Here is a 16,105-nt window from a genome sequence, read left to right as displayed (position 1 = left end):
CTCAGAGGTTAAGAGCACTGACTGTTCTTCCAGAGGATCTGGCAATTCCCAGCAACCACATGGTGGCTCATAACCTTTTATGATGAGATATAGCGCCCTCTTCTGACATGCAGGTGTACATGCAGGAAGATATTGTACACATAATAAATAAATACATAAATGAATAAATAAAACTTAAAAAAAAAAGACCAGTCTCAAAAACTTGTAAATGTGGGCCGGGCGGTGGTGGCGCACTCCTTTAATCCCAGCACTTGGGAGGCAGAGGCAGGCGGATCTCTGTGAGTTCGAGACCAGCCTGGTCTACAAGAGCTAGTTCCAGGACAGGCTCCAAAACCACAGAGAAACCTGTCTCGAGAAAAACAAAACAAAACAAAACAAAACTTGTAAATGTGGGGGGCTGGAGAGATGGCTCATTGGTTAAGAGTGTTCTCTGCTCTTCGAAAAGATCCAAGTTCAGTATGTGCACCCACATGGCAGCTTACAACCACCTGCAATCCTAGTTTTAAGGGATCATACACATCTCTCTGGCCTCTGTGAGTGTCCGCACAGACACATATATAGGCAGGCAGGAACGCACACATACACACACACGAATAAACATTTTTTTAAAAGAAAGTTTCTTTTTTTAACTTTATTTAATGTGCACTGGTGTTTTGCCTGCATGTCTGTGTGAAGGTGTCAGATCTTGGCATTACAAACAGTTGTGAGAGGCCATCTGGGTACTGGGAATTGAACCTGGGTCCTCTGGAAGAGCAGTCGGTATTCTTAACCACCGAGTCATCTCTCCAGCCCTCAAAAACTTTTAAAAATAGTAAAGTTTTAGAGTTTTAGTCAGGCGGTGGTGGTGCACACCTTTAATTCCAGCATTCAGAAGGCAGAAGCAGGTAGATCTCTGAATTTGAGGACAGTCTGGTCTACAGAACGAATTCCAGGACAGCCAGAGCTACACAGAGAAAAAGTAGTTTACAAAAAGTAAAGTTTTTTAAATCCAGTGAAAGAAACTAAATGGAAAACAACAACAACAAGAACAAGAAAAACTACATAAGAATGAGGAAAAGGAAAGCAAGCTGTGGTCCCTTAGGCGTTTAGGAGGAAGGAGGCGATGTGACTCACAGCCAGGCACAGTGTGGCTAGAGACAGAAAGAATGCCGCTATTTTCTGTGACACAGCAAAGGCGGTTACTCAGAGAACTCAAAGAAGGGCAGCAGGGTGTTGTTCTCTGGATTTACGTATTGTTTATTGAGACAGGAACACGTGAAGCTCTAGCTAGCTCAAACTAGCTTTGAAACACAGTCAAGAACAATCTTGAATTCATTTTTTTACATTTATTTATTTACTGAAGGAAGAAGGAGCACTTGCCAGCTCCTGTGGGAAGGCTAGAGAACAACTCCACGGAGTCTGTCCTTCTTCTTCTCTTTCCACCACGTGGGTCCCAGGGATTGAATTCAGGCATCATAAAACTAGCAAAGAGCATTACTGAGATGATGGGCCATGAAAACAAACTGAATAAAAACAGAGTAAAGGATGGGCTGATTGGTTAGAAAACAGAAGGAACCATGCACAAGGGCAGGACTCATACAGTCCCCAATACAACCTGAGTTGGAACAATGGTTAGTACAGAGAGAACAGACAGCCAGTAACATTTGTTACAAATCTACACTGCGGAACAGAGAGGCCCTGATAATGTTGGGAAAAGGCAGAAAACTAGAGAAGCTGAAAACACAAGCATAACAGAGAAGCTTTGACCAGAATCAGAAAGAAAATACTATTAGATTTGTAAGTCATAAATGAATTTTAGAAACTGCTTCTAATTTGATAAACATTTATTAGGTTGGCATGCAAGAAAGATGTTTTAAAGAACTGCTCTCACAACTCTGAACTCACACTTGCCAATTCTTGCGTCCTGTAAGGACTCCAAAGAGACTCACTTATGCAGTGCGAGCTGGACGGCTAATGAGCACTCACCCACTCGGGCACGGGTCTGGAGTACTCACTGTGATGTGGTTGTAGATCAGCTGAGACCACCCGAAAAGGTCTGCCAGTCTGTAAAACGCTGCCAGTTTACAGCGCAGCAGCTTCTCCCCTTTGTCATACGCAATGGAGTCAGAGCCTCTGAGGTCATTCACAGGGGTGACCATACCAAGACCTAGGATAAGGAAAGACAGAAGTCAAACTTCTGTTTGTTTTAAAAACTTTATTGGTATTTTATTGTTTCCATTTGTCAAATGCAAATCAATTACCATAGTACTATTTATTGTCCATATTAGACCATAAAATTTCAAAAACTTCAATGACAAAAAGAATGTTCTCTCTGGCATTAATATATAGTTCAAAAATAGGTAACAAAAAGGTAGTCAAATTTGGGAGAAGCAGTAAAGAATAGATTGAAAGGAAATTTACAGCCTGGGTGGGGGGTGGGTTGGGGTGGGGACTGGCTGTCAGGTGATACAAGAAGTCTGTAAGGAAAACCGAAGTCATATTTCAAAGATTTAACTTATGGGTATTTCATCAGTTTGTAATACATGCATCTGAAAGAGCCAGCAGTTTGGTTCTTGAAAGATCTCTGGGGCTGGAGAGAGGGCTTTGTGGTTAAGAGTACTGCTCCAGCAACCACATGGTGGCTCACAACCATCTGCAATGAGTTCTGGTGCCCTCTTCTGGCCTGCAGGCATACATGCAGGAAGAACACTGTATACATAATAAATAAATAAATTTTAAAAAGAGGGAGGAAGGAAGGAAGGAAGGAAGGAAGGAAGGAAGGAAGGAAGGAAGGAAGGAAGGAAGGAAGGAAGGAAGGTCTCTGAATCATGTTCATTTACTTCGGCAAGTAGACCAGGACCCTGTCATGAGATGCCAGGACCAAGTCATGAAACAAGCAGGAAAAAAAAAACCTGTAATGATATTTTCTCCAGCAAAAAATGAGATATGGGGATCAGAGGACAGTGAAGAGGACCAAATGGGTGACGTCTGTCAACACAGCACAGACTATCGTTATGAGCAGGCCTCAGAAATGTGGTGTGTCAGTATGTGAAAGGGGCTTGGATACCTGTGGAAGGGAAAGTGGATTATGGTGAACACATGGCTACAAAAAAATAACATGAGGCAGCAAGCAACAATCATAGCTTGCAGTATTATATTTCTGAGTGAACAGATAAAAGAAAAAGCATAGAATGGATGATTCTTCTTTCAAGATTGTTTAGTACAATCTCCTTTCTAATCATGCAAAAACTATAATTTAAAAGTAAAGACTTAAAAACTTTATATAATGTAGGGCAGCGGTGATACACACCTTTAATCCCATTACTCAGTAGGCAGAAGCAGGAGGATCTCTGTGAGTTGAAGGCCAGCCTGGTCTACTGAGGAAGTTCTAGGACAGCTGGGACTACACAGTGAAAACCTGTCTCAAAAAGCAAAACATAAAGATTCAACACAATGCCCATCAAAATCCCAGCAAAATTCATCAAAGAGCCGGGCGGTGGTGGCGCACGCCTTTAATCCCAGCACTTGGGAGGCAGAGGCAGGCGGATCTCTGTGAGTTCGACACCAGCCTGGTCTACAAGAGCTAGTTCTAGGACAGGCTCCAAAACCACAGAGAAACCCTGTCTTGAAAAAGCAAGAAAAAAAAATTCATCAAAGACCTCGAAAGAATGCTACTCAACTTTATATGGAAAAGCAAAAAACCCAGGATAGCCTAAACAATCCTGTACAATAAAAGGACTTCTGGAGGCATAACAATCCCTGACTTCAAACTCTACTACAGAGCTACAATACTGAAAACAGCCTGGTATTGGCATAAGAACAGACAGGAGGACCAATGGAACCAAACAGAAGATCCAGATATCAATCCACCATCTTTGGACACCTGATCTTTGATAAAGAAACAAAAAATATCAAATGGAAAAAAGAAAGCATATTTAACAAGTGGTGCTGGTATAACTGGATATCAACATGCAGAAGAATGAAAATAGACCTATAACTATCACCATGCACAAAACTCAAGTTCAAATGGATCAAAGATCTCAACATAAAGCCAGCCACACTGAATCCTATAGAAAAGAAAGTAGGAAGTACTCTTGAACACATTGGCACAAGGAACCACTTCCTAAATATAACCCCAGCAGCACAGACACTAAAAGAAACAATTAATAAATGGGACCTCCTGAAACTGAAAAGCTTCTGTAAAGCAAAGGACACAGTCAACAAGACAAAACAGCCTACAGAATGGGAAAAGATCTTCACTAACCCCACATCAGATAGAGGTCTGATCTCCAAAATATACAAAGAGCTCAAGAAATTGGACACCAAAAGATCACATAATCCAATAAAAAAAAAAATGGAGTACAGACCTAAACAGAGAACTCTCAACAGAGGAATCTAAAATGGCTGAAAGGCACTTAAGGAAATGTTCAACATCCTTAGTCATCAGAGAAATGCAAATCCAAACAACTCTGAGATTCCATCTTACACCTGTAAGAATGGCCAAGATCAAAAACACTGATGACAACTTCTGCATTGCTGGTGGGAACGCAAGCTGGTACAGCCCCTTTGGATGTCAGTGTGGCAATTTCTCAGAAAATTAGGAAACAACATTCTTCAAGACCCAGTAATGTCACTTTTGGGTATATATCTAAAGGATGCTCAATCATACCACAAGGACGTGTGCTCAACTATGTTCATAGCAGCATTATTTATCATAGCCAGAACCTAGAAACACCTAAATGTCCCTCGACCGAAGAATGGATAAGGAAAATGTGGTACATTTACACAATGGAGTACTACACAGCAGAAAAAAATGACATCTTGAATTTTGCAGGAAAATGGATGAAGCTAGAAAACATTATTTTGAGTGAGGTAACCCAGACACAGGAAGACAATTATCACATGTACTCACTCATAGGTGGTTTTTTAAACATAAGGCAAAGAAAACCAGCCTATAAACCACAATCCCAGAGAACTTAGACAATAATGCAGACACTAAGAGAGACTTAAATAGATCTAATCTATATGGGAAGTAGAAAGTAGAAAATGACAAGATCTCCTGAGTAAATTGGGAGCATGGGGACCTTGGGTGAGGGTTGAAGTGGGGAAGGGAAAGGCAGGGAGGCGAGCAGAGAAAAATGCAGAGCTCAATAAAAATCAATAAAAAAAGCAAAACAAAACAAAATTTGTATATAAAAAGGAAATTTGCAATAATAAACATATATGGCAAAAATAAAGAAAAAAATTAAAATCCTGATTCATCCATCAAAAGTTGGCTCTTTAAATAACAAAATTAAAGCCAGGCAGTGGTGGCCCACACCTTTAATTCCAGCACTTGGGAGGCAAAGACAGGCTTATCTGTGAGTTTGAAGCCAACCTGGTCTACAGACAGTCAGGGCTACACAGAGAAACCCTGCCTCAAAAAACAAAAGAAAACAAAAGCCAGAAACAAAAAAATCAAAATTCACAATATCATAATAAAAAAACCACACAAATGTGAATGTTTCAATAGATGGAGAAATACTTCATAAAGCTCAACTTCCTTCAGGATAAACCCTCTCAGCAAATTACAAATAGAAGAAAACAGTCTCAAATAAAGGGAATCTATAAAAACTATCACTAACATCAAACATGATGATGAATTTGAATATATTCTACATAGTACTGAAAACAATTAAGGATGTACATTTCTGTGCTAGATCTAAATACAATACGGTGGGCTCTAAAAAGAAGGGGGAAAAACAGAAAGTTGGAAGGAAACAAGTCTGTTCTTCTTTTCCTTCTTCCTGTTTTCAGTGAATTATTACTAAAATGTATTTATAATGGGGAGACAATATACTCTCCTATCCTCTAACTCACACCAGTGTCGTCTAACCCATCAGGAGTCCATGGGAAACATGAATGCCTTGCTAGTGGCCATTAGGTTTCATGCTAGTACATTAAATGATTCTTCAATTTCTGTACTCATTAACTCTCAGTCACCATCCGGGGCCAGGCAAGTTCTAAGAATACAACAGACAAGTAAGCAGCAAATGTCAGGAGACCTAATTGAAGCCAGTACCTTGTATTCTCAATCAGAGCTGACCATCCAACTAACTCATCAGAGATTGACACTGAATCCCCTGTCCTACAGAGCAGGTCAATCACACAGGAAGTAGGAGGCAGGGCAATGAGAACAGTAGAATTCTAGGAAGGAGGAAGCCCATATCCCCCATCTCCACTCCTGCCCAGACCACTGAAGAAGCAGGATGTGACCTGCCCGGCTGAAAAAGATTCTGACAACAGCCCTATCCCTGTTATCTACCTTGTAAGGTTACGTCTACAAAGTCAACAGCTAAGGTAATGCTCCACATGAGCAAGACACACTAATCTTTGCTTACTTACATTCACCCATGTTTACCATGGCTTTGGCTTTGAAATGCTGTTTCTCACTTTTTCTAAGCAACAGTGACAATGGTGACAAGAAGTGTTGTCCTAGGGACTGGCTTAGCAGTCAAGAGCACTGGTTGCTCTGGCTGAGGACTGGAGCTCAAGTTCCAGCACCCATGTGGTGAATCACACCCTTCTCCAATTCCTCTCCTGGCCTCTGAGGGATATGCACACACACAAAACATGAACAACTCTAACGAACATTTTTATGTATATATAATTTATTTATTTTTATTTTATGTTCATTGGTGTTTTGCCTGCAGATATGTCTGTATAAGGGTTTGAGATCCCCTGGAACAGGAGTTACAGATAGTTGTGAGCTGCCATGTGAGTGCTGGAAATTGAACCCCAGTCCTCTGGAAGAGCAGTCAGTGTTCTTTTTTTTTTTTTTTTTTTAAATATTTCTTTATTTATTATATATACAATATTGTGTGTATGCCTGCTGGCCAGAGGAGGGCACCAGACCTCATTACAGATGGTTGTGAGCCACCATATGGTTGCTGGGAATTGAACTCAGGACCTTTGGAAGAGCAGGCAGTGCTCTTAACCTCTGAGCCATCTCTCCAGCCCCTGAGCCATCTCTCCAGCCCCGCAGTCAGTGTTCTTAACTGTTGAGCCATCTCTCCTGTCCCCAGAAACAGTTTTTCTTGTTTGTTTTTCTTTTGTTTTGTTTTGCAAGACAGGGTTTCTCTGTACAGCCCTGGCTGTCCTAGAACTCACTCTGTAGACCAGGATGACCTTGAACTCGCAGGGATTTCCCTACCTCTGCCTCCCAAGTGCTGAGATTAAAGGCGTGTGCCACCACCATCCCTTCTTTTAAAGAAAGAAAGAAGGCCGGGCGGTGGTGGTGCACGCCTTTAATCCCAGCACTCGGGAGGCAGAGGCAGGCGGATCTCTGTGAGTTCGAGACCAGCCTGGTCTACAAGAGCTAGTTCCAGGACAGGCTCCAAAAACCACAGAGAAACCCTGTGTCTCGAAAAAACCAAAAAAAAAAAAAAAAAAAAAAGAAAAGAAAAAAGAAAGAAAGAAATGTTGCTCTAGAGGTACACAGTCATGAAAGCAGGAAAACCATTGATACACATAAAAAAATTATAGACTGCTTTAAGTTAATTGAAACACAGAATCTCAGGGCTGGAGAGATGGCTCGGCAGTTAAGAGCATTGGCTGCTCTTCCAAAGAACACAAGTTCAATTCCCAGCACCTACATGGCAATTCACACCTATCTATAACTCCAGTTCAGGGAACCAGACATCCATGGCAAAACACCAATGCACATAAATTTCAATTAATTAATTAATTAATAAAAGAAATACTTTATTACCAGCCAGGTAAGTTTGAAAATGATAATGATATGCTGAGAGAATTTCTCTCTTTTTTTTTCTTTCTTTCTTTCTTTTTGGTTTTTTGAGACAGGGTTTGTCTGTCAAACAGTCCTGGCTGTTCTAGAACTCACTTTGTAGTCCAGGCTGGCCTTGAACTCACAAAGATCCACCTACCCCTGCCTCCTGAGTGTTGGAATTAAAGGCATGCACAAGAATTTAATGTTAATTAAAAGTAAAGTAAATCGAAGAATAAGAAATAACAGAATCCCACTGGCTTACAGAAAATGAGTCCTCTACATTCAAGATACCTTCAAGTTTGCAATCTGTCTTTTACTATGATTAACAGAGATTTCAAAATATTCAATACAGTCATGTGATGGTGGTGCACACCTTTAATCCCAGCAATCCCACAAAAACAAAACACAACAATAATAACAATACTATGTAATGTACAGTTGCATACTCATGTGGCTCACATGAGAAAGTTACAGATCACATACAAAGTCAGGAACTACTTACTCATGTTCAAGGCAGCCATTCCTCCTTGTGGAGCTGCTGGGTAGACATTTGGTACATTTGCGGTCATAAAGTCTGCAATCTGCTGCAATGCCAACAGGCCTGTGGGATTCTTCCCCTTCTTAAACTGCTCTTGGATCATGGATTCCAGTTCTTCACAGAAGGCCTACAATGCATATTAAAATAGTCAAGCACTTTTTGGGGGCCCAGAATGCACGTGTAACTAACTATCAGATAAATGTTTGTTTTCATCCAGTGCTTGATCAGCACACAGAGCACTCACATTTCACTTCTGAGAGTATGACCTGGTATAGTCTTTTTGGTAAGTCATTTAACAAAATAAAAGCTTAAAACTTACAACAGAATTCAATTCATGGAAATCTATTTTAAGAAAATAATCAGGAATGTATTTAAAGACTTATTCATAAGGTAATTAATCTTGGCACCACAGATTTTAAAAAGTAGGCCACATTTCAGAAATTAAAGAACTGACTCAACACACTGGGAATTTTACAGATGTACTCAATGGGAAAAAATCTTAAAAATTAAACAGCATAAAATTCCTCTTGATATATTTTTGAGTAAAAAGGTAATACAGTTTTTATAAGACAAAATGGGAATTTAAACTAGAAAAAGATTAAAAATTTATCAAATGATAATTATAATTCTCAGTAACAGGATTCTTGATAATGTTTATATTCTACTTTGTGCTTTCTAGCATTTTCTTCAAAATAGGGAAGTGCCTGGTTAAAGTAGAAAAAGAGCTGACACGGTAGTGTATGCCTGTTGTCCTCAGGAGAGGCAGAAGCAAGAGATCAGCTCTGATCATCCTATACTACAGAACAAGTTCAAGAACAACCTCAGCATAAGAGACCCTATCTCAAAACAATTTTCTTTAAGTAGAAAAAGATAGCTGGGCATGGTAACAAACCTGAAAATCCAAGCATCTGGGAAACAGAAGCAAGAAGATGGCAAGTTCAAGGCCACCTTGAGGCACAGAGTGAGACTCTTGTCAACTAAGCATCTAAAGAAACCCTATATTTATCTTTTATTAAAAGTAATTCTAAATTAGGCAAAAACATGGACTAAATTGATAATAAATAATGATTTTAACATAGAATTGTTATTGTAATAGGATAGGTTTCTCTGTGTTGTCATGGTTTTGTTTTGTTGGAAAAGAGTCTAGCAGCTGCTTAGCCACAGCGGACCTGAAGCTCTCTATGTAGACCAGGCTTGAACTCACAGAGATCCTCCTGCCTTGGTTTTCTGACTGCTGAGATTATATGTTGATGTAGGAAAGTCATCTGTCTATGTGTTACTTTCATTGGTTAATAAAGAGACTGCCTTGGCCCTTTGATAGGACAGAAAATTAGGTAGGCGGAGTAAACAGAACAGGATGCTGGGTAGAAGGAAGTGAGGTCAGAAGCTATGGAGCCAGCCGCCAGGTCAGACATGCTGAATCTTCCCGGGTAAGCCACCACCTCGTGGTGCTACACAGATTATTAGAAATGGGTTAATCAAGATGTGAGAATTAGCCAAGAAGAGGCTAGATATAATGGGCCAGGCAGTGTTTAAAAGAATACAATTTGTGTGTTGTTATTTTGGGTGTAAAGCTAGCTGTGTGGGAGCCGGGCGGGATGAAAAGCAGGCCTGCTCGCCTCATCACTACAATATGTAAATGCCATCATACCTAGCTCAGATATTTTTAACTTTCCTCAGATTGATAAAACCTATCAAAAAGCTAATGAAGAAATAAATCTTTTTTCAAATAATTATAAATGATATCTTAGATGATAACACGAATTTACTAGATGATTTATCTAATGCAAGTACTTAGTGATTCCAAATTAAATTTATTCGTAGTTTTTCATTGCTTAATCTGAAAACTTATTGAAAGAAACAGCAAAAGTGCAGTCCAGTACATATACCACTTAGAGGAAGTGTACAACAAGCAAATGCATGACTGCTAGTTGAATGGTATCAGGCAGGATCTACCATCTCATGATAAACAGTCAGTGTTCATAGCTTATATTAGTCAATGGTGGAAGAAAAACAAAGACGAAGGCAGTAAAATAAATCATCAAAACACAGCTACTGATCTGTCTTTGTTATCAAAGCATAATGCAGGAGAATATAAATACACATGCACAGAGACTAAGGAAGCTGCCCGTCACCGAGCATCACAGGATACTGGTCATCAGGGGCAGCAAACTCAATTCCAGCCTGGGCTACAAAAAGAACTACTTTTAAAAAACAGAAAAAGGAAAAAATAAAATAAAATGCTGAGCACGGTGATACGCTTATGTCTCAATTTAAAAGGCTTCCTGTCCTCATGAACCCTTAGTCTGAAAACTAAAACAATCCATTTCAATGCTTTCCAAATCTACATATGCATCTATGGGAAATTCAATTCCAATGTGCCACCATCAGGCCCTGTGTTAGGCACTAAAGACTGAGTGAGATAGGTAAGACAATTCAACTCCAGGAACTCAAAGCCTTAGTAAAGAGAAAGCAGGTTATGAGGGTCTTCTACATTATCGGTCTTTCAGGTGACGTTTATATGCAATATGAATGGTTGGCATGGAGTCAACCATCATAGTGAAGAGGCTCTATGATCTGCCTGACTCTGCTGCTTGATGCTAGGATTAAAGGTGTGAGCCACCAGCCTGGGGGTGGGGCAGTCTCTCTGCTCTCCTACCAACCTCCCCCTCTCCCTCCTTCCCACATTCTCTAAGCTTTCCATTAAAAAGTTAAGACCAGTCTTTACCACATTCTTGCCACCACAATGTCTGTCTAAGAGTACAGAGCCAAGTAAACAAGAACTAAACCTGAGAGTCACTGTTCCCTTTCTCTTATAAGGTTTTTTTCCAGGTACTTAGTCACAGCAACAAGAAAAGTAACTAATACAGTAACATTCCTATTGTTGCACTGGTTTCCTGGCAGACCTTGCTCTATGCCACTTCTATGGGACCAAAGGAACAGACCTACATGATGTCAGTACATACTTCCCTCACAGCCCAAGCCTATGTTTAAAACAAACAAACAAAAAAGCAACAAAAAACCTTTAGAGTCTAGAGTAGTTCTAGATGTACAGAAAAGTTAAAAAGACGTAACAGAGAACCTTCAGTTTCCCTCACTGTTAATATCTATTATTAGTTATTATATTTGTTACTTTATAATTGCTGTGATAAAATGCAATTAAAAAGCCAAAAAGAACTCATCAAAGAGGGGTTTTGTTTGTTTGTCTCATGGTTCCAGAGTTCCATCATGGCAGGGAGGTATGGTAGCAGGAGCAAGAAACTGAAATCTCACATGTTCAACCACAGCAAAGCAGAAGTGGTACTGTAAGACTTTAAGACAATTCTGAAGCCATTTCTGACAATTCTGAACCCTCTCAGACTCTGTGCCATAGTACTTCCTCTCCTCTCCTGGGAACCAAGGACCTAACAGCTACACATGCACTTATTCAGTTCCTGAACAATTACCCATATATGTATGTTTTGATTCAGTCCCCTGGGAAATGGGGTCAAAATGACCTCTTACTTCATCTGATCTGGCAACAGCTCTCCAATTATTGGTAATAGCCCTTTCAAATAAACCAATTATAATGGTCAAAGAACAACCCCCTTTGCTTCTGTGGCCTTCTCCTTTAAAAGTAGCCTATACCAGCTATTCGAGGTCTCTCGGCTTCCCGAATGCTGAGAGACCCTGTCATGATAGAATTAATAAAATCCTCATGCTTTTGCATCAGCTATGGTGTGAGGGATGGTCTCTGGGGGTGACTCCTCCTCGGTGTTTGGATTCTAGAGTCCAACAGTACAAGATTATAAAACACTCACAGCCTGCCTCCAGGAAGGCTGCACCCCCACAAAGGTTCTACAATCTCCCCAAACAGAGCCCCTGACTGAAGAGCAGGTGTTTGAATCCTGGAGCTGTGGGGACATTCCCATTCAAACAACCACCAGAGCACAGCTGTCAAAACGGAGAATCAACAAGGTTGCACCCAACCTTAATGGAGCCAAGTTTTCCTTGGCTTTCTGCTCTCCTCACTACTGTCCTCAAGCGCACACTGCACTGAGACCAGCAATGCTCCAACAGTCTCTACACAGTCTACACATCTTGTGAGGAAGGCTCTCCCTCTCGGCCCCTTAGCCCTCAGAGCCTGGCACAGTCCTGGCGCAGGCTAGGTGTGCTGAATTCAGATTTCTCACCGGCCTCTAGTCATGCTCGCACAGTTTCTTATGGCTTTTATCAGCGTCAACTACTGGAGCCAAGAGTCGAGGTGTTCTCATGGCTCCTTCTCCTTCCTACTTCCTCTATCCCATCTACCCCTACATTCTGCTTTCTCAGTGAATCCCAAACAAGCCTGCCCCTTTCCACCCTAGACCTAACTACAGCTCCAACTATCTACTAAAGCCAGAATTCTATCTGTTCCCTGTCAGCAGCCCTCCAATATCTCCACAAAGATTAGAAATCAATTTAAGTTCCTATCTCAAGCTACAAAGCCATTCAGAATCTCTCTAACTTCTAGAATCTACCTTGGAGGCAACAACCACACTAACTTTTGTCTCTTCGAGTCCCTACCCCAAAAATTCATCTGAATCCATCTTTCAAGCCAAAATGCTTCTCCTCTTGATACTGACATGGCCAGCTCCTCCATGCTACCGTCTGGTTAAGCCCCTTCCTCAGAGAGGCCTCTTCTGAGCAGTCACACTCAGCTGAAGAACATCACTGCTCTCAGCACTGTGCTTAACTGTTTTTATCCGTTATCGCTATCAACTGGAATGTCAGATCTGTGCCCTGATCTGGGTGACTGCATTTGTCCTTTGTATGTCAAAACCATCAAGTTCTGCACAGATCTGAGTACTTGCTCATTATACCTCAATAACAACAATATAATCAAACCCCATCTACTAGAGGCTCCCTAAGTCCTGCTTACGGCTACGTCTCCAGTTCAAAGCCATATGTCCTCACTGTATATGAGACAATAAATATCATTTTTAAAAAGACAATGACATCTCCCAAAAGTTAAAGGGACGGAGTAAAACCAGAGTAGAAGGGAGATAAGAATGTGCAGCACAGGTAAGCACAGAAGCACCAATGTGAGGAAGTGTAAGGACAGGGCCGCTTTAACTACAGAACGTCTAGAAGACACTCAGAGAGGTGTGACTGCCTCACAGTGCTGATGTTAACAATTCAGGAGCTACTAGCCTAGGTGCAACCAAGAACAAGTGAAGGCCACACTGAGTGTCCTTTATTCAAAATATTTAGATTTGAGAGTGTTTGCACAGGCTTTATCAGTTGATCATGTCAAATTCAAACAACTAAAATGCTCTCAAATTCAAATGCTTTAATCACTATGGTAATGCTTAAAATATTTGTTGTGAATTTTTGGAAGGGATGCTTGACCTATATTTTGTAGAAAACAGTGGGTTTTACATTGTCCCCGATTTATAAAAACACTTTGGAGAAACAGTAAAGACAATCCAAAGCAGAAATAAACATCTATCCTTAATAACTCTAAAACATTTTCATTCTGTCTGTTGGCATGAACCAAACAGAGTTCTTTTAACAAGGATTGATGAGCATGAAGCGTCAGTGTGCTCTGTGATGAGGAACTGACTGTGCCATTCACGCAGCAGGCCTAGGATCCCAGGAATCAGAAGGAAGCTGGTCAAGTTAGTTCTGAGCAAACTTTTTCCTTACAGGACTTTGTAGAATCATGGACACCCTCTTCTTCTGCTCCATCATATTGAAGTCCTGACGAAGGTCTGGTGCCATGTTCCTCTCCCGCAAATATTCTGGATTGTTCTCATCCACTCTGTCAAAGTACCTCTCCTTGTGAGGCGCTGTGGTTGGGGGTGGTGAGGTCACCACTGCGGCCCGGGTATCACCATTCATTGCACAGTTTTTCTAGGGTCCTATAAAATAAAAATAAAAGATATCTTTGTGTTCAAAGCAATGGTCATTATGATTTCATGATGAGTACGTCAACCTCAGAAATACATTCTTCTATGTGGGGATATGTTGGCTCCTTTATAGGTCAGAAGCACATGACTGGTCAACCAACCTCCCCCCATTAATCAATGCTGTATTTTGTTCTCACCACTGGTTACTGGAGCATAGGAAAACAATCTAACAAAGCTATTATGTATGTCCTCTGACAAATCCAAAAGGAATTAGAAATTTGAGCTTGACCATAATTAACACTTAGATGGATCCCACACTGCCAGGCAGATTTTGGAAGTGTTAAACCAAACTTTTTTTAAAATTAGAAAAAAATGTATAGTTCAATTAAAACATATATAGATATAAAACCACTTTTATGTGTGTGTGTGGATTTTTGTTTTGTTTTGTTTTTCGAGAAAGGATTTCTCTGTAGTTTTGGAGCCTATCCTACAACTAGCACTTGAAGACCAGGCAGACCTTGAACTCATAGAGATCTGTCTATTTCTGCCTCCCAAGTGCTGGGATTAAAGGCGTGTGTCACCACCGCCTGACTGTGTTTGTTTTTTGAGATAGGGTCTTTCTACCTAGCCATGGATGCTCTGGAACTCAATACTCAACTCAAACTCACAGAGATCTACTTGCCTCTGGAGTGCTGGGATCGATGCCCCTAGCTGTGTGTGTATCACCATACCCATATCAGCATACTTCCTTATTTTTCCCTTAAGATTTATTTATTTATGTGCTTTACGTGTATGGGTATTTTGTCTATTATAGATTTGCACACTAGGAGAAGGCATAGGATTCTATGGGACTACAGTTATAGATGGTTGTGAGCTACCATGTAGGTGCTGGGAATTGAACTCAGGACCTATTCAGGTGCTCTTAAACACCTAGTCATCCCATCAGCACCACACTTCCTCTTTTTTGTTTGTTTTGTTTATTCATGAATCAGGGCTTCAATGTGCAGCTCTGAAGGATCTCACTCAGTGGATCAGGCTTGTCTGAAACTCACAGAAATCCCCCCCCCCCACGCCCAAATGCCGAGATTAAAGGTGCCATCAAGGCCTGGCTAATCTCAGCACTTCAGAGGCCTAAACAGGAGGATTAGTAATCCAAGGTCATCATAGGCTATCTAGTGAGTTTCAGGCCAGTCCCGACTTCACCAGACCCTGATTCAAAACAAACAAACAAAAGGTAAGAAAATGAATTCAGCTGGAAAAATATGAGGACTGGAATTCAAGCCAAGGCAATGTAGCTCAGAACTATTGTTCTTAAATGCTCTGATCTATACTATAGTTGATAAAGATGGCAAGTGCATCAGTGGCAAGGCCCAGGAAACGCGGGTAACAATGCCCTTGGTGAGATGGGTGGGGCTGGACAACATCAGTCAAGAGAACTTGTGGCTCTTCCCAAGTAGCTAAGATTTGCTCCCAGCATTCACACAGTGCAGCTAAAAACCACTGTTACTCCAGTGCCAAGTGATTCAACACCTTCTTCTGATCTCTCAGGCACCCAAACAGATAATCACACGTAAATACATTTTAAGAGGGGGGGAGCCTAGATGAAAAGACTGGCCTTGAACTACACCAAACTTGCTTCAATCTGGTACTGACCTTTATTGTTAGCATCACGTGAGTGAGTTTGTGTGCTTTTACATATAGTCACACATGACACATACATGGAAGAGGAGGACAATTTTTACATATAGTCACACATGAAACATACAAGGAAGAGGAGGACAATTTTTAGAAGCCATTCTTCTCTACGAAAGGTTCCAGATCACCAATATTTCAGATCCTGGGTGTTTCATGGCAGTCATCTTTACCTGCTGAGTCATTTGGACCCTATCTCACTCCATAATTCAGGGTGACCTCAAACTCAAAGCAACCAGGCTGCCTCTGCCTTTTAAG

At 40.9% G+C, this 16,105-nt stretch overlaps 1 protein-coding gene across 14 annotated transcripts in view; it reads right to left on the bottom strand.

Moving 5' to 3' along the window:
- The window catches only part of Add1 (adducin 1), a 66,863-nt gene that overhangs the window by 27,098 nt on the left and 23,660 nt on the right, over positions 1-16,105 (bottom strand). For all 14 annotated transcript variants that reach the window (XM_057771065.1, XM_057771066.1, XM_057771067.1 and 11 more), the window contains exons 2-4: positions 13,953-14,167; positions 8,250-8,412; positions 1,995-2,146 (exon numbers count right to left, since the gene is read on the bottom strand). In XM_057771065.1, coding sequence (XP_057627048.1) covers positions 1,995-2,146; positions 8,250-8,412; positions 13,953-14,147 — 510 coding nt within the window. In that variant the 5' untranslated portion in view covers positions 14,148-14,167. The remainder of the gene's footprint in view (positions 1-1,994; positions 2,147-8,249; positions 8,413-13,952; positions 14,168-16,105) is intronic.

The sequence above is a fragment of the Chionomys nivalis genome, chromosome 6, assembly GCF_950005125.1.
Source record: "Chionomys nivalis chromosome 6, mChiNiv1.1, whole genome shotgun sequence".
Lineage (NCBI taxonomy): Eukaryota > Metazoa > Chordata > Mammalia > Rodentia > Cricetidae > Chionomys > Chionomys nivalis.
The sequence above is the reverse complement of the archived record's forward strand: the minus strand, read 5'-3'. Positions and strand labels throughout refer to the sequence as shown.